The sequence below is a fragment of the Gopherus flavomarginatus genome, chromosome 1 (genome assembly GCF_025201925.1).
Source record: "Gopherus flavomarginatus isolate rGopFla2 chromosome 1, rGopFla2.mat.asm, whole genome shotgun sequence".
In the NCBI taxonomy this organism is placed as follows: Eukaryota; Metazoa; Chordata; order Testudines; family Testudinidae; genus Gopherus; species Gopherus flavomarginatus.
The window spans coordinates 182,160,509-182,182,924 of NC_066617.1; the positions used below are offsets into that span (position 1 = coordinate 182,160,509).

The 22,416-nt window shown below is 42.0% G+C and overlaps 1 protein-coding gene across 4 annotated transcripts in view; it reads right to left on the minus strand.

Annotated features, from left to right (window-relative positions):
* CADM2 (cell adhesion molecule 2) overlaps positions 1-22,416 on the minus strand; it is a 1,084,078-nt gene that overhangs the window by 142,319 nt on the left and 919,343 nt on the right. For all 4 annotated transcript variants that reach the window (XM_050959378.1, XM_050959357.1, XM_050959368.1 and 1 more), the window contains one exon: positions 17,106-17,276. In XM_050959378.1, coding sequence (XP_050815335.1) covers positions 17,106-17,276 — 171 coding nt within the window. The remainder of the gene's footprint in view (positions 1-17,105; positions 17,277-22,416) is intronic.

The window sequence follows — 22,416 nt, forward strand, 5'->3', positions numbered from 1 at the left end:
AACATACCAGTTAATTAGGAAGTACTGATGTTTAATGAAGCTTAGAGAAGAGTTCATGATTTTAATTTATTACAGACAGTCCCTCAAGTAAACCTCTAGAGATGCTCATCTATTCTGTGTGTTTTATTCTGAGTGTTACTCCTTTCCTTCATTTCTATGCTGTCCTGAATTTTGCTTCAGAATTAAAATAAGCTATTATAAAAGGAGATGTTTTAGGACCAGCTGTTCACTTATTTTACATTTTCATTAATATTTAAACTGAGAAACTATGTACAGGAACAACCTTGTTAAGAGTAGCCCAAGAATGTTATATTTAAAAAAAACAACTAATTAATGCTTTTTCCAGGAAATAAAATGCTACTAGCTATACAATATCACCTCCTGTTGGAGCAGCTCATTGTAAGCACTTGATAAGAGTAAAGGTGGACTTTGATCTGGAATACTCATATAAGTTAATCACAACTACTGGAACTTCACTCAGTCGCAAGTATTTAAAAAAAATAATACACATTTATTTTCCCTTCACCACTTGTAAGGTAGGTGAGTACATAAAAAAAAAAAAAACCCTCTTCCTTTCTATAGCCATATACAAACAAGAGTCTAAAATATTTTAACAGAGTCAAATGCACAGCTGATCCTCCTTTGCTATGCCAATTCACATCAGCTGAGAAACTGGTCCAGTAAATTTAGCGGTGACAGAATATCCTACACTAACAGCACGAGAGACCAAAGTCTTCTATCAGCGGAATACTTATAACGGAAAAAGTGGAGGTATGAGCTCCCCCATGCCACACCAGTGATACATGTTAACCCTGTAGGGGCCCTTTTATGGGGTAAAAATGTCATTCAAAAAATTAGTATTTCAAGTATACCTGTAATTTGCAGTAAACAGTAGCTTTACAGCAGTTTCAGATGATAAATTTGATCTTATTTTTCACCTTCCCCTTTCCAGTTGAGCACAAAAAAGGGAAAACTTTCATTAAATAAATCCCATTTCATCAGTCATTCTAGGAGTTGGATGCATCCCATTGCACAAAAGGAGAGAAGCCATTTCAAACCATGTGGAGATTTATATAATTCTAATCAGGCTAATTTTTTTTTATAATTCTACCTATATTAGAATAGTAAACAACATTATATTGGATCATCCACATGTAAAATCAGTGAACACAAATGAAAAAATAATTTCAGTTACTATCAGTAAGGAATGCTCTCTGATATATGAAGAAGCTGAGCACCTTAGCATGTTTGTTGCTCTCTTGGCAATAAACTTCTGACAACTTTTATTTCTCAAAGAGCCACTCACCAGTCTTTTGTGGACGCAGGTACACCAATTATCTGCTTTTCTTTTTGGCCTTGTAAAGGGAGCACTTATTATTTATTTTTATATTATACTGGCCCATTGTGCTTGGCACTGTACAAATACCTAATAAGAGAACGTCTCCAGCCTGAAGAGCTTGCAGTCTAAGGATCTGATCCTGCAAAAAACCAGCGTTCATGCTTAACTTTGTGCACAGTAAGTAGTCCTATTGAAGTCAGAGGAACTACTCACAATCTCCAAGTTAAGCTAAGCATGTGTGTAAATCATTGTGGCATAAAGGCTAAATACACAACAGACATAGGGTCAGAAGAAGAAGAGCAGAGAGAGCTGTAGTGATTTGCGTAAATTCACACAGCAACTTATTGGCAGAATTAGGAACTAAACTCACATCTCCTGACTACTAGTCCAGGGACTTAGCCTACTCCTGACACCCCGCTGGTCTCCAAGCAGGATAAAGTCTTACTCATTCCTCATCCTTAAGTCTTTTTGTGGCTCATGTGAGGATCAATGAGAACTGAGTTCATTGTGCTCCTTGCACCGATGGCAGGTCCCAGTCCTTTGCTTGTTGGATGCTGGTGCTAAACTGCATTCTTTGTGTACAATCTCTGCACCTACTAGTTAACTGAATAAATGAATGCACAACCCCTCTGAGTCCTAGAACATGAACCATTAAAATGAGGCAAGGACTGACCAGTTTTTAGAAGAAACTAACACTTTAGGAAGGGAAAGGATATGGCTGAATTAAAAGAAGTAGTACAGATAGGAATAGAGATAAAAGAAATGACACCAGACGCAAGATAACATATATACCAATACATAAACTAACTCTCTATAATATCAGATACTCCCACCCTCAAATAAACATTTCCCCTCTAAGGTTATCACAGCCTCATAAACAGACTGCAATGGTAAAGGGAATTCACTACAATTGCAACCACAGGTGGCTGGTGTGTATACACTGTGTCGGAGCTCTTTTCAAATGACCAAGTGAAGGTAACCATGAAGTATAAATATGTAGGCCTGACATGGTTACAATGATACACCTCTTCATCTTTTTCTCTCAACATCCTTCCCTAACTAACTAACTTTAATAGCCTCAGTACTCATGGATAGGGTCTCACTGCAAGGCAGGCAGATCACTCTCTGGAGAAGAGCAGGTCCCTGGGTTGCTTAAACATTGGTTTTCCCTGGGCTTCCAGAGTAAGGGAGCTTGATAAAGACAGCTTCAGTAACTTCCCCAAAACTCACACATGAATACTGTGCAAGAAGCTGAGAATCAAACCTATGACACTGCTGATTTCCTTGCTAAAGAATAACCTAGAGATAAATTAAATTTAACCCAATACCCCAAAAAATGTCCAAGTGGGATTCCATTCCCTATAAGGCTTTATAAATGTGGTTTGAAAGTTAGAATAAAGCTAACAGATCAGTTACGTGTGCCGTGGTAACATGGTAAGAATTTTCATTAGAAAAACCTTGGCTAGCTCTCAGAAATGAGCTGAATTGCAGAATTAGATCAGATGCATTCACGGAATTGATGTTCTTAATATTTTATATGCAATTCTGAAAGTTCTGAAGATATTTAGATGTACTTCTTCTGTCTCCCTTCTCAGGCCTTAAGTAATAAAGCTTGATTTTACTGAAATGTTTTTATAAGCCTTTCTAATAGCTGAAATATTTGGAATATGACATGCCCCCTTCACTTACCAAAAATAGTCAGATTTTCAGTGTTTAACAGCTAGAAACAACTTTTAAAATTGCTAAAGGCAACTAGAATACTGGCATTCAGATATTATGCATTTTATCAGTTTACCTACATTTTATAACCTCTTTCCAAACTGGTGATGAGTATCTACTCCTGAAGAACAGATAAGGGATTTGTGTTTGCACTTTATCATTTACCATAGACAGAAGCGGCTCTAGGTATTTTGCTGCCCCAAGCACAGCAGGCAGGCTGCCTTCGGCGGCTTGCCTGCGGGAGGTCCCCGGTCCTGCAAATTCAGTGGCAGCCTGTGGGAGGTCTGCCAAAGCTGCGGGACCAGCAGACCCTCTGCAGGCATGCCGCCGAAGGCAACCTGCCTTCCGCCCTCGCGGCGACTGGCAGAGCGCCTCCAGCGGCTTTCTGCCCCAAGCACGCGCTTGGAGTGCTGCTGCCTGGAACCGCCCCTGACCATAGAATATAATCTAATCCGATCCACCATGCTTCAGCTCTCCTCTGCTCAAGTCTTTCTTTAAAATGTACTTATTTCAAAAAGACTATAAATCCTACTTCTCCCAATAGAATAGAATGATGGAACTAACAAGACTTGTGTAAAAAGTCAATTGCTTTTCTTTTGCTTATACTTAACCCCCATTATGAATTTGCATGTTATCTATTTAGGTTTCAAGATGTTCAGGGCAAGGAACTTCTTTTCATATCTGTATGCAGTAAGGTTTTCAGTTGGACAAAATCAGGGCTATAGTGTCTATCAGACTCGGTGTGTGCATATAAACTAATGGGAATTACACAAGTACAAAGTGGGGAGAACAAATCGACCATTGAGTTCATTGAGAGATGAGGGTGCCCATCACTTCAGGACTGGGCTGTATTTTATGAAATCTTCCTGTTATATTTTTTACTTCCCTCTCAATATTTTTTTTCTTTTCTTTTTTTCCCCCCAAGGCCATGTCTCTTAATGTATATTTGGAATGTTGTTTTCATTTGCTCTCATTGACGTGTACCTTATTTCTTCTCTGTGTACTGGTTAATCATGCTTAATGATACTTCTGATTAATTTAACTCAATGAACTATGTAACCATGTGCAATTGGATCCATGTGGGCAAACATCTCTGCTTGTACGAAATCCCAATGGCCTCCTGGGTGCAAGGATCTACTTGCACAGATCCAATGGCAGGATTAGGAGCCAACACAACCATTTTAAGAAATCATTGACCTCAATCTAGAGTCAGAATAAGGCAACCCAGCACTCTTAAGCACAGCATGACATCACCTTCTCCTGTGATCCCTACCTTTGCCATGGCCCATTGCTCCATTTGCAGTGGGAATGGTACCCATTCCCTTCTCTCTCCTAGAGGCAGGGACAGTGGCCTTGGGTTCCTTTCTCTCTTCCTTGAGTTGCAGCAGGAATCCCTTCCCCAGTACCTGTCCCAAAATCTGGGGCTTATCTGCTTCGATGGATTATCTGGGCCCACTTCATGTTTCTCCTGTCACCACACGCCATTGTAGGTAATATTGGTGAGGGCCACTAGAGCAGCGCATCTTTGAGTTAATACCTCCGAGAAATGAATGGGGGACTCCTCATCTCAGGGCTCTTGCTCAGGCTGTCTGCAGACTCAGCCACCACTCCATCAGTTACACTTTTAAGCTTTTCTTAGAAACCATGAGGGCTGGAAACAGTTTTAAAAAAATTAAGCTGAAATTGCAACATAATCATGATTCCAGGAGCTGGAGCCCTAGGCACAGGTTTATAACATGTATCCCTTCATCAAGCCCTGCTCAACTCATTTTCTAATCTGTTAATATTCCTGCTTAATTTTAGTGCAGCCTATCAGTTATCTTCTGTGTATCAGAGTTTATATTAGTGCAATTTAATTCACTGCATACCCATTTTTCTTTTAACAGGTTTATTTGAATTATAAACTACAAACAATATGTATTTACTTGATGGTTTTACTTTATGATCTAGAAACTCCTGAATATTGAAAAGTTTTAATAAAATGCTCAGGTTTTTTATTATTTATTGTATCAGTGAATAACAAAAACACAGATGCCATCGTTTTAAAAAAGGTTATAAAAAGATAACAGTTCAGCAATAAATGTTTATCGCCATCTAGTAATAAATAACTGTCAGTTTTTTTTCTGAGAGACTAATTCATTTATTTTTCTACATGATTTTGTCTGTTTAAAAAAAGTCTGTAATATTTATTTTCATCACAGCCATCTACATTTTTATAGTACCCCTATTCTATTCTTCTGTTGGTTCCTTTCCTGGAACATAATTTCCAAGCAGGAAGAAGATATAAGTAACTACCTTTGAAGACAATGATTCATCTGTTTTATTGATCAATTAGCATAGCAGTAGGCATGGGATAAATTTAAAAGACCTTTTTGAGAGATCAAACATATATTATTAACGTCAGATCTTGATGGTCTCTCCTGCTAGAGGCAATCACAAAAACTTTATGAAACGTTGTACTTCTATACAAACTTATCCATATTTCTAAATAGACCAGGCAATTATATTCTGAAGAACAGACTTCTTAAATAAATTCCAGAGACAAACCACTCTGGTATGTACAAAATCAACAGCAAAATGGATCACCCAATTGAGATCTAAAGAATGAGTGGGGAGTGTTCCAATCACTTTTGTGGAAGTATTCATCACTTTTTAATCAATTAAATTTACCAGCTGCTGGTATCCTACAGCTGTGAGTCAGAACTCCCTAAAACTGGGTTTCCTTTGTAAATGACAAGTAGCACTGCTTCTGACAGTGTCAATTCAGTGCAACGGAGTACATGCAAAGCAATTTTACAATTGGCAAACTTCATCAAATTATCCTGGGAGATACAATATGTCTGATGCTCTGCTTCAGAATATACTGAATGACTCATTGCTTTAGTAGACAAGATGAAAATTCAATAGTTTGTGCCTGAAAATGTATGTTATTAATTTTTGTGGGGGAGGCAATCTAGATCAAATAGCTGTATCATGGCAATAGCATTTCATTTTAGCATATCTGAGAAGAAAGAAGACTGTTATAAAGTTTAATTTTAAAGCAATTTTATGAAATATTTAGTTTTAATGAAAGTGACTACTTAGTGGCATGATTATGCCTCCTCTATCTTTCTTCTACATCGCTTTTAAAATTATTTGACATAACTATGTGGGACCAGATGAGCAGCCTCTAGCCCTCCTCGTCAGGAACTGTTTAATGACAATTCAGCCATCTCAAATGTACATTTTCCAAACTTTAAAAAAAATGTAAACTAAAAAAGCAAACGCACCAAAAATAACCAACCCCACCTTTTTATGCCATAAAAGCAATCCCATGCATGCAAAACAACAACAAGCCTTCAATCAATCTAGAGGAAAAACAAACCATGATCAATGAAAACTTCCCTCCTGACATACAAAATGCAGGACTGCCTACACTAGAGCACAACATTGACAGATACGCCTTTAATTTACTAAATTCCATGCACAGTAGTCATCCAGTATTTGATTAAAAATATTAAAAGCACTTAACATCTCAGCTGTCCATTCTTCCACGCCTATTCTCCACTGTCACCGAAAAATAAAATCTCTTACAATTTAAGTTCCATACAATATCTATTTCCAACCACCTCTTTACTACCCTCTTCTTCAGATTCTAACACAATATTTTAGAATAACTAACATGAACTAAAATAAACACTGCAGAAACTATGTGGTGCATGTTACACAATCAAAGCAGCCTCATCATCTGATTTTGTAAAAATTTTATTTTGCCCTCATTCACCTCTGCTGCAGTCCATTGTTGTCTTTTTCTATGCCAGTCTTTAATCCTGCAAATACTTCAACATGAGCGTAACTTTGATTACATGACTTAAATGTGGGCATGGCAAGGGCGGTCTCCAAACACCTATGCACGAGTTACTTTATGTACATGAGTAGTACCAACTGGACTACTTGTGTGAGTAAAGTAATTCACATGTATAAACATTTGCATGATTGCAGGCCTTGTTTTATAATCATCTGTGAAGCACTACACACAACAATGGTACTATATAAATAATAATTTCTTCAAACCTATGGTTCCTAGTTCTGGTCTGCTCTGTGAACTCAAATGTACCATGAGCCATAATTTCATAACCTTATCTTGCTTAAGTACTTAAGTCATGCCACCTCTTAACTCTATACAACACCAATTTTGCCAATCTCTCTTTATATGTAAAACCTCTCCACTCCATTTAGCATCTTTGCTGCCCCAGACTGTGCTCTCTCCAATTTAATTATATTTTTCTTTTATCTCACTTGAACTAACTTTTCATAGGTGATATGACAAAACAATAATTAAAAAAAAGAACTCCTAATTTCACAGAACCATGAAGATATGCATATATTTTACTGAGTCAGCACAGGACATTTTAGTATAATCTTTTCCCCTCTTTTTCTCTCCCCCATCCGTTTTTTTGGTTGTGTTTGTTTATGGCGCACTCCTGTTCTGTCATGTCTGATTTTAGGTCTTTGGGGCAGGATTCCTGGGCCTGATTTTCTGAAGTGCCGAGCACCCAAAACTCTGGTGGAAGTTAGCATTAACTGATAACGCTCAGCACTTGAAAATCAGATCCCATGGTTTTACTTGACTCTTTGAAGTCCATAGGAAACATCTGAGCACTACAAAATAAAATAAAAAAATCAGCAATAATTATACTATTTCTTCAGGTGACTAAATAAGATGGCCTGATTCTCATAAGTACAGTATGTCTTCTACACAGGGCAGCTCCAGGCACCAGCGGAGGAAGCACGTGCCTGGGGCAGCACATGCTAAGGGGCAGCATTCCGTCCATTCTTGCATTCTTGGGGTGGCACAGTGTGAGCGGGTTTATTTTTTTTTTCATTTTCATTTTTGTGTTGTTGTTTTTTTGCTTGGCAGTTCAGGTGGCTTTTTTTTTTTTTAGCTTGGGGCAGCCCTGCTTCTACATTATGAGTTAGTGGTGTGATTCCTCTGCATGTGTGGACACTCTAGCTCCCCTTGATCTAGCATGAATATAAGTAGTGGCATAGCCACAGAAGCATGGCTAGCAGCAGCAGAGGCACAGGTTAGTTGTGCCTCGTATGTATCCAGTGGTTTCGGATTTATATGAGAGCTGGCATGAGTATGTGTACATGAGCAGGAGAAGCATACCCTAGCTTGTAATGTAGACATTCTCTCTCTCTAAGGCCTGGTTTACACTATGGGTTTAGGTCGAATTTAGCCGCGTTAGGTCAATTTAAAAATGAATGCGTCCATACAACCAACCCCATTCCGTCGACCTAAAGGGCTCTTAAAATCGACTTCTGTACTCCTCCCGGTGAGGGGAGTAGTGCTAAAATCAACTTTGCTGGGTCAAATTTGGGGTAGTGCGGACACAAATTGACAGTATTGGCCTCCGGGAGCTATCCCAGAGTGCTCATTGTGACCGCTCTGGACAGCACTTTGAACTCTGATGCACTAGCCTGGTACACAGTAAAAGCCCCAGGAACTTCTGAATTTCATTTCCTGTTTGGTCAGCGTGGTAAACTCAGCAGCACAGGTGACCACTCAGTCCCCCCAGAATCGTAGAGCATAGAATGTTTATAAGCTTCCCCTATGATCTCCGTCCCTGAGGTTATCGCAGATTAGAAGGCGAAAAAACTGAGCTCGCGATGATATGTTTTCCGAGCTCATGCAGTCCTCCCGCACTGATAGGGCATAGCTTAATTCAGTGGCAGAGGCCAGGAAAGAATTAAGTGAGCATGAAGAGCGGAGGCAGGACGCAATGCTGAGGCTAATGGGGGAGCAAACGGACACGATGAAGCATCTGTTGGAGCTGCAGGAAAGCCAACAAGAGCACAGACTCCTGCTGCATCCACTGTATAACCACCTATCCTCCTCCCCATGTTCCATAGCCGCATCAACCAGACACCCAAGAACGCTGGAGGGTGGGGGAGAGACTCTGGGTACCCAGCCACTCCACTCCAGAGGATGGCCTAAGCAACAGAAGGCTGTCATTCAAACTACAATAAGCAATGTAGCCTTGTCCTTCCCTCCTCCCCCACCCTGCCCAGGCTACCTTGTCCGTTATCTCATTTTTTTATATTAATAAAGGAAACATTCATGGTTTCAAAACAATAGTTACTTTATTTTGAAGTAGGGAGGGTGGTTGGCTTACAGGGAATTAAAATCAACAAAGGGGATGCGTTTGCATCAAGGAGAAGCACACACAACTGTCACACCAAAGCCTGGCCTGTCATGAAACTGGCTTGCAAAGTCTCTCTGATGCAACAGCAGTGATGACGGTGAGCTGAGCAGGCTCCATGCTTGTCGTGGTATGGCATCTGCATCGGTAACCCAGGAAGAAAGGCGTGAAATGATTGTCTGTCATTGCTTTCATGGAGGGAGGGGAAACTGACAACATGTACCCAAAACAACCTGCAACCATGTTTTTGCCCCACCAGGCACTGGGAGCTTAACCCAGAATTCCAAAGGGCGGTGAAGACTGTGGGAACTGTGGGATAGCTACCCAAGGTGCACCGCTCCATCAGTCGATGCTAGCCACGGTAGTGGAGACGCACTACACTGACTTAATGCACTTAGTGTGAACATTCGCAATTGACTGTATAAAATAGATTTCTAAAAATTGACTTCTATAAAATCGACCTAATTTCATAATGTAGACTTACCCCAAGATACTGATTCCTTACCACTGGCATGACCATTTACCTATTATATGGATGCTTAACCTCTACCCTATCTTGGCTACATGCTTGTCATGACTTTCAGAGATAACACCACAGAAGACAGGTCTTAAAATTGCTCCTTCAGAGCAGGCATGGATCCCTCTGCCATTCCTCTATAATGGATCCAATTGTCTTTACAATTAATCATGTTGGGGTGCCCTGGGGTGCATTTCAAAAAAGAAACATTAGAATTGGAAAGATGCAGAGAAGGGCAACAAAAATGATTAGGGGTATGGAACAGCTTCCTATGAAGAGAGGTTGAAAAGACTGGGACTCTTCAGCTTAGAAAAGAGATGACTGGGGGAGGAAGGGAAGATATGATAGAGGTCTATACAGACATGACTGGTTTGGAGAAAGTGAATAAGAAAGTGTTATTTACCCCTTCACATAAAACATAAGAAGCAGGGAGTCACCTGATGGAATTAATAGGTGGCAGATTTAAAACAAACACAAGGAAGTACTTCTTCACACAACACACAGTGAATTATATTCATGGATGATAGGTTCATCCATGGCTATTAATCAAGATGGTCAGGGAAGCAACCCCATTCTCTGGGTTTCCCTAAACCTCTGACTGCCAGAAACTGGGACTGGAAGGCAGGGAATGGATGACTCAATAATTTGCCCTGGTCTGTTCGTTTCTTCTGAGGCATCTGGCACTGGGCACTGCCACAAGACATGATACTGGGCTAGGTGGACCAGTGGTCTGACCCAGTATGGCTGTTTTTACATTCTCCTGTGGACACAGGTTTCACTGCAGATGGGCTAAATGTTCTGTTCCGGTTTGAGGGAAAGGCCTGTGCCAGTCTATCACATATGGGACCATTTTGCTCATCTTAGAGAACATACATTGCAGTGGGTGAGAATATTTGATTTTCAGGGAATCCCTTATTCTAACCTTCTGGGTATTCCAGTAAGTGAGCTGAGCCCAGGATCAGACAGACTTTTGACAATCTACAATAGGTGATTGATGGTTTAGTCCTCAAAAATGAGACTTCTTTCTATTTCTCTTCCTCCCTCACATCATTCCACAATTGATCCTTTCCCTGCTCATGTAGATAGAACATCTGTCAACTGCCTGATTGACTCACTCTTTTCAAATCTCATCCCGAGACCAACAGTGTATCTGTCACCTATGTCAATTAACTCATTCTTCTAAAAACAATTAATATTTCTCCCTGAGCCTGCCAGTTTCAATATTTTCAGTCACTCTTCTCCAAACTTGCCTTTTTGTCTTATCTGACCCTGCCAGATGACATATTCTATGATATCTGCATGGAAAACTCTGGCCACAACCATTATTTGTATTTCTATGCACAATGTAATCATCTATGAACTATTGTGTGACATTTTTGCATAAAAGATGTTAGAAAAAATAAATTATATTGTATTATATTACACTTGTAAACCATATTTGAGTATAAGCCTCCAGATGGTAAAGGTTAGGGTTGTACATTAACCCTTTGATCTAGATAGCCCCTTTGAAAAATGAAAGTTTGGCCTTTAATGAACTCACAAGTTTTTGAATTATTTTACATTTAAATCATGGATTTCTTATTTTCATCCATCATTAACCTAATTGATCTCATTTAAACATGCAAATTAGGGCAGTGAACTTTCACGTTCACAGATATTATTCTTTACCGCTTACTCTAAGTATCTTCCATGTTTCATTTGTTTCAATAGTTCATTAATCTGAAAAGCTTAAACAAGATAATTTTGCTTATTAATAGTGTTTACATAATAGCTGAGGTAAATATAACAAATTCTCATTCAAAATTCAATATGAATAAGTGATTAATATATATAAAAGCAGGATCTTGGCATTCACATTCTTATTTTTACAGCTTTTTAGACATACCTGGCATAAATAAACAAATGTGAAAATATCCCTTTTTGTAAGGTAGAATCCAGCTTCTTAGACTCTGAAGTACAAAACCAATAAACCCATGATGGAGGTGATATCACTGACTGGTCATCTAAAATGCTTAAAATCCACTCCCAATTAGTTCACATTTTTCTGTTCACATTAGTCTCATTTGCTCTGGTGTATGTAATTTTGTTATTTTCTCAGAGGTAGAAAGCTCTAACCTTCAGCTATGCATAATTGTTTTCTTTACTTTTGTTTTCCATAAGATGCCTTCTCTTAAGCAGGTAATTTATTTCTGGTGAAAATTAACTATTAACTAAGATATTGTGTTCCAACAACATCAGACAAGTAAAAATAATGGGCCAGATCCTCAGCTGGTGTAACTAGTGCAGCTCTGTGGATTTCAGTGGCGCTACTCTGATTTATGCCACCTGAGGATCTGGCCGCATATTTCCAGAGAGGCATAAACTAGTTAGAACACTAATGCTAACAACTGTAGTATATGTTTTCCTTTGTGGCATAGTTACTCCCTGTGTGTGTATATAGACAGACACACACTGCACTACATTGGTTTTTACATAGTTGTTCAAGTGCATTGTTTGTAATTTGCTCATCTGTTGTCTCTACATTTCTTTTTATTATTCAAAATCAATACAGGTATCTCCTAAAGAATAGCCCTCAACCATTTTAGAATAATTTTCTAACCCTAAAGAAGGGTCCTTATAATCAATGTAAGATCATTTAGTAATAACTAGAAATGAAAAAATTGTTAGCCTATCATAAATATTTTGTAGTAAAAGCCCTTACAAGAAGATTAGCTTGTGGCTGCAAGCTTGTCAAACTGATACTTCATTGCAGATCTGTGAGACTGCCGATTAAGAATGTACCCAAAATTGCATCAGCAGATATCAGCACAATATCTTTTTTACATAATACATGTTTAACACATCAGTGCTATCATATGGGAAGAATGGTCAGCTTATGAGATATGCTGCAGAATCTTTCAGTGTGTCTTGTGGTATTGGTCTCATTACTGCTTCCATTTTAGAATCACTATGATTATGTCTGAAGTTTGAACAGATTTGATTTCATTTTAAAGCTTCAGATGAAGCCTCCTGGGACTTGTGCCGTGGTGGAGAGAGTCGAAATGTGCCGCCGCTGAGAGTGCAAGCAAAGGCTTGCAGGTACACTGTACAATACAAGTGAATCACTGCAGCACCAAACTTTTACAGTGGCAGTACTGTATCTGTGACAGAACAGAAGAAGGTTTTTGAGAGCGGGCATAGGAGTAAGTAATAAAACTAAATGCTTCTTTGAAATTTATTTTGGTTTATTTTTATAGCTTATAAAAAAAACCTACCTAATAGTCTGTGGCAGCTAGTCTAACAACAAACTTCCACACAATGCCACAGAGAATATTATTCTATTCTAGGTTTACATTGACTGTAAGGGTCACTGGAAAAATAGACTTGGCAAGAATGTCGTGCCACCACTAATCCCCATCGGGCAAGCATGAATTAGATTACAGCCAAACCCTTTAGCAAGACAATGGCAGTAAGACTGCCCTGCAGGAAACAGAGCATGACATATGGATGGAGTGAGAGAGGATATAAATTAGTGATGGGTAAATCTCAGCAGATTGGAGGGGCTGATTCAGATAATTATCCAAAATTCTGGATGTTTACCCAAACTTTCTAAATTTTCTTAATATTTTTATCTATTTCTTAATATCTGCAAAATAGGCCTGGGAACCTCATGAGAATAGACATACTCTCTCTATCCTCAGATTTCAAGTGTATGTTCTGTCTCTCAAGATATCCTGCTTTTGGTCAGGCAATAAACAACAACACAACACAAGAACAGGCAATCCTGTAGTTCTTCATTTCTGCATCTGGCCATAACAAAGAGAGCAGAAGTGCTCAAAAAAAGTATTTTTAAAAGAGTTAATTGAATTTTTTGAATCTCAAGTGTCATGTTCATTTCACGTACTGAGTCATGATTCTGGCTGGTTTGATCTGATCTGGTTTGTCCCATCCCAGTAATAAACTATAAGATTTGTGAGGAAAAAATTTAAGCATTGATATCAATATATAGTTATTAAAGGTTAATATTGGTTTTAGTTTTGGCAAGTTGGGCTTAAACTGCAGCAAGGGAGATTTAGGTTGGATATTAGGAAAAAGTTCCTAACTGTCAGGGTAGTTAAACACTGGAATAGATTGCCTAGGGAAGTTGTGGAATCTCCATCTCTGGAGATATTTAAGAGTAGGTTAGATAAATGTCTATTAGGGATAGTCTAGACAGTATTTGGTCCTGCCATGAGGGCAGGGGACTGGACTCGATGACCTCTCGAGGTCCCTTCCAGTCCTAGAATCTATGAGTCTATGAGTCTATGAAGTTGTTGTCTAACAAAGCTGCTGAGTAAAGCTGGTGTGTGGGTTTGAAGAGGCTTCTTTATGAAATCTCTTTGTGTGCTCATTTAGAGTATCTATTTTACATAGTCCCATCTTCTCGACCATATTTCATTTCACTCCATCATTTCACAAGTTACCAATAAAACTCTGTCATTCAATTAGTGAAACATCTTCTCTTTCTCCTGCTCTTTATCTGGATGAAGTTACATCTACTTAGCCACTCTGAGAAGTTACATGTTTGCAACAAGCAGAGTGTTAACTTCAAGCATAATTATAGAGTGGAAAAACTCAGAAAAGAGGAAAGTAATGGCCAAAAATATTTATCATCATTATTTATTTCTAAGTACTGATAGTGCTATGTGAGGCACAAAAAGTCAACTCTTTCACTGACAATTTGTAATTGAAGTTTACAATGCAAGAGCATGTCTATGTGAGGATGTTGAAGCAGATTAATTTGTTCACTTTAAGTACTCTGAATTAACTACATTGTACTAAGGTAAGTTCCACCACTTTGTTATGCCACTTTAAGGTATTTTTCCTGTTAATTGTTGTGTCCACACAGCTATGTACTTCAAATTAACTATGTAGCATTCTGGACAATGGTGTGCTGCACAGCTGTATGCATTCTGAATTTTTTCTTGCAGTGCATCATGAGGTGCCTATGGAACCTACCAGAATTCTGGAACTTGGAGCCAAACTTACAAACTCCCATGATTCTACCCCTGGAAGCCCATAATTCATCTGTATTTTGCCAGGGATGATGAAGGACACAGTGATGAGTTCTGTGATCATGAAAGTTATTCATATGAACAGGATGATGCACATGAATTGGCAATTGAGCGGCTGGGTAGGCTTAGACTGTCCTCCTTGGAGGCCTGTGGCTGCTGTGATGATACAGCTACCGGTGGAGGAGGAGCAGGACGATGAAATCGAGCAGTTACTTCTGCGGGGCATTTATCTGGAGCACCTTTACTTAGTGGAGTGCCAATTCTAGGCTCAGCCAGCTAACAGTGTCTGGTGGGACAGGATAGGAATGCAGAATTGGGATGACCAGGAGAAAGCTACCTTCCTAGAGATCTATGCAGACTTCACCCTAAAGCTACAATGATAGAACACCACCATGAGGGCTCCTCTCAGCATGGAGAAGAGTGTGGCCATCACCACCTGGAAGCTGTCTATCTCTGACTGCTCCCAGTCAGCAGCTAGTTACCTCAGAAGAATGTCTCAAGTGGCATGGGAAATAGGGTCAGGGATTCACTGTTCTCCTACTTCGCGGTCAGGAAGTAGTTTTGGATAATGAACATACTGTAAACCAAGGACATGACTCATATATGCTTGTGTATTGATTTTATTGGGGCTGATACTAGGGGTTGAGGTTGATGTTATAGGGAGAGCTACTTCTCAGTGAATTTTTTCAGCCAAGTTGTACCAAATCTTTTGTAATGAGTTAACAAATAACTTAGGGAACAAATAACAATATTTGAATTACAAAGAGTTAAAGAATGTAATGCAAACTTATGACCAATGGAACTTTTGCATGTCCAGAGTGTTGCTCACAAATTCCTGCTGGTGGGGTCCTTGAAATTGTTCTTCTTTTCCATCCCAAAGAGGTTGATTGGCGCGGGAAGTGCCTGCAATTTGGTTGATTGAAAGGTAGGTCCTAGTCTGGTGTGTTCTCCAGAGTTTACAGGACAGGGCTAGGTAAGGATGCTGTGAATGAGCTTTGTAACAAATTAAGCTCCAGACCTAGAAGGGTCTTGTTTAAAAAGGCAATTGGCAAACCAGGAACACATGCAGAGCTGCCAGGATGACATACTCCCAGCTGGTGCAGGAGTGGAATGGAAACTACATGCATGAGCAACCCTGAGAAGGTTGACAGTACACAGAAAAGAGTTGTTTAAATCCTCCTACATAGTTGTATTATAATACAGCATATTCTACTTATTGGGAGAGCTCCTGTCTGCAGCATTTTCTGGCTGGTTTCTGATAGAGCTCTCGTGAACAGCAAATGCATGTGACATCACCCGCAAATATGCAGTCCAGGTGCTCATGGTATGGGTTCCTTTACTTTGATCTGGTACTGGGACCAACTCTGGGAGTGCCTCCTCACCTTCATTTGCTCTGACAGTATCTTGCAGATGTCTACATTCCAGAGACTATTCTCCAGATGGGCTGGAGTTCTGCAGGCATCTACATGCAAGCACAGTGTTATAATAGCTGTGTGAACTCACCACTACCTGATATCAAAAAGGGATACGCCTGGCTGCATGCCAGCATTTAATTAGAGAGAGATCAGTCGGTCAAGATGACTCTAGAGCAGTGGAGGGCACACAGGTACACAGACAGGCTGAGCTAAGTGTGAAGCAATACAGTGTGGGATAGCATGGGGAGGACTGCCAGAAGCAGAGTGGTTAGAAATGCATTCACATAAACCTTAAAGAGTTACTTCTACTCCAAACAGGATTCATTACTGCTACCTAAGGTGCCAAATAATTCAATTTTTTTTAAATCGTATGTGTACACAAGGCACTTTAATGAGAACAAACTAAAGTTATTCCGATATAACATCCCCATGATAGAGAAGCCCTAACAATAACGACTAAGGCTTTTCTCTCTTAGGCTCTGACATGAAGAACATCACACAAAGCTGTGTTAGTAGGGCACAAAGTTGATGATTTAATCTCTGCTGCTAAAATCACCTTGCATTTCTATGGTACTATTAAGCAAAATAGTGACTACTACATAAACCTATGGTCTCGTGTTGAAAACGAGTGAGACTTAACACCCCACACACACTTGTCCTCTCCCCTCCTCTGCCAAACAGACTAAGGACTCAATTTCGCAGTCCTTACTCTGGGAAAGCTCTTATTGACATGCTAGGAGAATTGAGGGATTGGACTAGAAGAGAGGTATTTGTATGTATTTGAACTCATTAAGGACTTCAGTTTTATTTCATGTCTAGTGACAGTACACTTTCACTCAAAACCAGAGCATGTAAACGTGTGTGGATAGGGACAGATAAATTATAGATATTACTTACAGTGTATTTCTAGAACCTGCCTTGCTATCTGAGGTGTGGAGTTTAAGGACTCATGGTCTACTCTGCAACTTACAACAGCACCATCATCACTCCGATCCGCTCGGAAATCCAATGTGCTGCTAACTGTGAATGTCCTGCGATTTGCATCCTCTTCTTTTAAATATTTGACATCTGCAAGAACAACAAACAAATGTAACTTAATGATTTTCAGGGAGCACAATGCAATAGGAGGCAGCTCCGGTATATATCAAATCCATTTCTAAAACTTTCCCCCTAGTTGCTTAAAAAATAAAACCACACACTATATAGCCAGACATTCCATTATTTGTCTGATAAAAGAACCAATACAGTATTGCTTTTCCTACATGTGTATTTGGCAATTTCAAAATCAACTGCTGAGAGCCTGGACAAGAATTTTAACTGTCGGCATGGATAGGAAAAGCTGTATTGCAAGGATGCACCGCAGGAAGAAATTACACGATATGTCATAGAACCATATACTGAGAGGTCATCTAGTCCAGTCCCCTTCACTCATGGCAGGACTAAGTAATATGCAGACCATCCCTGACAGGTGTTTGTCTAACCTGCTCTTAAAAATCTGCAATGACAGAGATTCCCCAACCTCCCTAGGTAATTTATTCCAGTGCTTAACCACCCTGACAGGAAGTTTTTCCTAACGTCCAGCCTGAACCTCCCTTGCTGTAATTTAAGCCCATTGCTTCTTGTGCTATCCTCAGAGGTTAAGTAGAACGATTTTTCTCCCTTCTCCTTATAACACCTTTTATGCACTTGAAAACTGTTATGTCCCCTCTCAGTCTTCTCTTTTCCAGACTAAACAAACTCAGTTTTTACAATCTTCCCTCACAGGTCATGTTTTCCAGACCTTTAATCATTTTTGTTGTTTTCCTCTGGACTTTCCTCAATTTTTTCCACATCTTTCCTGAAATGTGGTGCCCAGAACTGGACCCTACACTCTGGTTGAGGCCTAATCAGCGCACAGTAGAGTGGAAGAATTACTTCTTCTGTCTTGTTGATAACACTCCTGCCAATGCATCCCAGAATGATGTTTGCTTTCTTTGCAAGAGTGTTACACTGTTGATGCTCATTTAGCTTGTGGTCCACTATGAGCCCCAGATTCCTTTCTGTTGTACTCCTTCCTAGGCAGTCATTTCAAATTTTGTATGTGTGCAACTGGTTGTTCCTTCCTAAGTGGAGTATTTTGCATTTGTCCTTATTGAATTTCATCTTATTTACTTCAAACCATTTATCCAGTTTGTCCAGATCATTTTGAATTTTAATCCTATCCTTCAAAGGACTTGCAACCCCTCTGTAGCAGGGTAGTTACGCTGCTCCTACCCTGAAGGGCTTAAAACAGCCCCAGGAGGAGGTTGTTGCTGGGAGCTGCTAAGCTGGGCTGATTGGGAAGTGGCTGCAGCTGGGCCACACCTCAATCAGGCCATAGCTGGCCTGTATAAAGAGCCTGGGAGCCAGGAGCTCAAAGTCCCCCTCTGCCTGTAAAGGGAGAAGGGCCTGGCTGCAGGGCGCTAGAGACAGGGTACCTGAGCGGAGCAGGGCTGGGGAAAGGCAGAGGAGCTGGGGAGCTCCAGCCTGGAAAGCCCCAGGCTGCGCCTAGCACAAGTCCAACAGGTACTGGGGGTTGCAGAGGCCAGCCCAGGGGTAGGCCAAGGCAGCAGGTCCAAACCCAACCTTGCCAGCTTGACTGTGAACATAGTCTGAGGACATGGAGAGAGGTCTATGTTGAAGATGATCCCCATCTTATGGACCTGAGGGCTTGGCTACACTGGAGAGTTGCAGCGCTGGTGGTGGCTTTACAGAGCTGCAACTTACTCACCGTCCACACTTGCAAGGCACATACAGTGCTGTATCTCCCTGGTTACAGCGCTGCATGTATTCCACCTCTGCCTGGGGAATAACGATCGCAGCGCTGGTGATGCAGCACTGCTCCGCCAGTGTGGCCACCAAAAGCGCTGTTATTGGCCTCCAGAGGTATTCGGAGGTATCCCAGAATGCCTGCTCTGCCACTCTGCTCATCAGTTCGAACTCTACAGTCCTGGCCTCAGGTGATCCGCCCTTTAAATGCCCTGGGAATTTTAAAAATCCCCTTTCTGTTTGCTCAGCCAGGTGTGGAGTGCAATCGGTGAATCTTTCCAGGTGACCATGCCTTTACGCGCCAAATGAGCCCCAGCATGGAGCAATGGCGAGTTGCTGGACCTCATCAGTGTTTAGGGGGAGGAAGCTGTGCAGTCACAGCTGCGCTCCAGCCGTAGGAATTACGATACCTATGGGCAGATATCAAGGGCCATGCTGGAAAGGGGCCATGACTGGGACGCGGTGCAGTGCAGGGTTAAAGTGAAGGAGCTGCAGAGTGCCTACTGCAAAGGCCGCGAGGGAAATCATCGCTCCGGCGCTGCCCCCACGACCTGTCATTTTTACAAGGAGCTGGACGCAATACTTGGGGGTGACCCCACGGCCAATCCGAGGACCACGATGGACACTTCAGAGAGGGGAGGGGGGTGGAGGAGGTCGGGGGGGGAGGAGGAAACCGAGAGTGAGGGTACTGGGGTGCGGGGAGACACCCCGGAGTCCCAGGAGGCATGCAGCCAGGAGCTCTTCTCAAGCCAGGAGGAAGGTAGCCAGTCACAGCAGCCGGTACTTGGTGAAGGACAAGCAGAGGAGCGGGTTCCCGGTAAGCGGCTTTTATTTTCAGGATGGAAATGTTTCGGGAGAGGAGGGAGGGTTAGGGCTGCATGCATGCATGCCTAGATGTGGAATAGCCCATTGATGTGGTCTATCATGTCGCGGTAATCGGCCTCGGTAATCTCTTCAAAAGTTTCAGCGAGAGTGTGGGCAATGCGCTTGCGCAAGTTTATAGGGAGAGCCACTGTGGTCCTTGTCCCAGTCAAGCTAACGTATCTGCACCACTGTGCAGCGAGCAGTGAGGGGACCATTGCTGCACACAGGCAAGCTGCATACGGGCCAGGGCAGAATACGCATTGCTGTAGAAGACCCTCCCGCTCTTCCCAGGTGACCTGCAGCAGCGAGATATCTTCCAGGATTAACTCCTGTGGAAAATGTTGGGAGAGTGTTCAGTGTAGGTGCCCCCTGCAGCTGTTTGCTTTCCCCAACGCACAGAAACCCCAGCACAGCCCTGAAGCAATTATTCTCCCTTCCCAGGTGACCCACAGCAGCGAGATAGCTTCCAGGATTAACTCCTGTGGAAAATGTTGGGAGAGTGTTCAGCTTAGGTGCCCCCTGCAACTGTTTGCTTTCCCCAATGCACAGAAACCCTTGCACACCCCTGAAGCAATCAGTCCCCCTTACTCACCATTTCGGGGCTCCTGTGGGTTATGTGCACTCTCTTTGGTATGGGAAAATTATGCTAAAGTGAAGACTGTAAACTCCTTCACTGTGTGGGAATAACTGTCTGAGATATAAACAATGCTGCCTCTGTTAACTGTTGCCTCTTTTGCCTTTCCACAAGCGACCTTGACTTCTCGGCTGCCCGTGTTATCAACAGCTCAAAGACGCCAAAACCTGCGGAAGAAGCCGCGAAAAAGCAAAGACGACCTGCTGAAAGCAGATATGGATCACTCTGCCAGAGAGAATAAAAAACTGCAGGCCTGGAGGGAAAGGGAAAGCAGGATCCGCCAGAGAAATGCAGCGGCCAGGAAGAAAAGCACAAAGCAGCTGATAAGCATCCTGGCGCGCCAACCGGACTCTATCCAGGCGCTCGTAGCTATGCAGGCAGAGCACTACCGCGCCGGCCCTGCCCCCGTCCCAAAGCTCTTTCCCTTCTGCCCCAATGTCAGCTCCAAACACCCTTTCCCAGCATCCAGGTTCTTACCTCCACCAGCTGTCTCCAACACCTGTACGTTCACCAACCAGCCCTGAGAACTATGACCCTTACCCTCTGCACTCAACCCCCATCACCATGCAGTATAGGCATACTGAAATGCAGCAGTCATTGCACAGCACTCCAGACAGGACATATTCAAACCTGTGACTGTACAGTTCCCCACCATACCCCTCTGCCCTTTTAGGTTCCCAAAATGTTGTGTGTCTGTCAATAAAGTTATTTTCTTTTCAATAAATGAATTCTTGGCTTTGAAAACAGTCTTTATTATTGCAGAAAGTCAAAGATACCGTAGCCCAGGAAAGAAACAGGCATTGCAAATCAACTTAGGAAAAACAGATTCCTACTAATATTGTAACCACTGCACTTCACTCCCGTGCAAGGCACCAAACATTACTGTTGGTTTTCAGCCTCAAATTCCTCCCTCAAAGCATCCCTAATCCTTGAAGCCCTATGTTGGGCCTCTCTAGTAGCCCTGCTCTCTGGCTGTGCAAATTTAGCCTCCAGGAGTTGAACCTCGGAGGCCCATTCCTGACTGAATGTTTCACCCTTCCCTTCACAAATATTATGGAGGGTATAGCACGCGGATATAACCGCAGGGATGCTGCTTTCCCCCAAGTCTAGCTTCCCATACAGAGATCGTCAGCACCCTTTTAAACGGCCAAAAGCGCACACCACAGTCATTCGGCACTGGCTCAGCCTGTAGTTGAACCGGTCCTTGCTCCTGTCAAGCTTCCCTGTATTAACGGGTAAGCGGGGTCTCCAAGGACCACAATGGGCATTTCAACGTCCCCTACTGTGATCTTCCGGTCTGGGAAAAAAGTCCCTGCTTGCAGCTTCCTGAACAGGCCAGTGTTCCGAAAGATGCGTGCATCATGCACCTTTCCAGGCCAGCCTGTGTTAATGTCAATGAAACGCCCACAGTGATCCACAAGAGCCTGGAGAACCATAGAGAAATACCCCTTCCGATTAATGTACTTGGATGCTAGGTGGGGTGGTGCTGGAATAGGAATATGCGTCTCATCTATCGACTCTCCACAGTTAGGGAAACCCATTTGTGCAAAGCCATCCAGAATGTCCTGCACATTCCCCAGAGTCACGGTTCTTCTTAGCAGGATGTGATTAATGGCCCTGCAAACTTGCATCAAAATGAGCCCAACGGTCGACTTTCCCACTCCAAACTGGTTCCCGACTGATCAGTAGCTGTCTGGAGTTGCCACCTTCCAGATTGCAATAGCCACTCACTTCTCCACCAGCAGGGCAGCTCTCAATCTCGTGTCCTTGCGCCGCAGGGTCGGGGCGAGCTCAGCACACAGTCCCATGAAAGTGGCTTTTCTCATCCGAAAGTTCTGCAGACACTGTTCGTCATCCCAGACTTCCATGATGATGTGATCCCACACTCAGTGCTTGTTTCCCGAGCCCAAAAGCGGCGTTCCA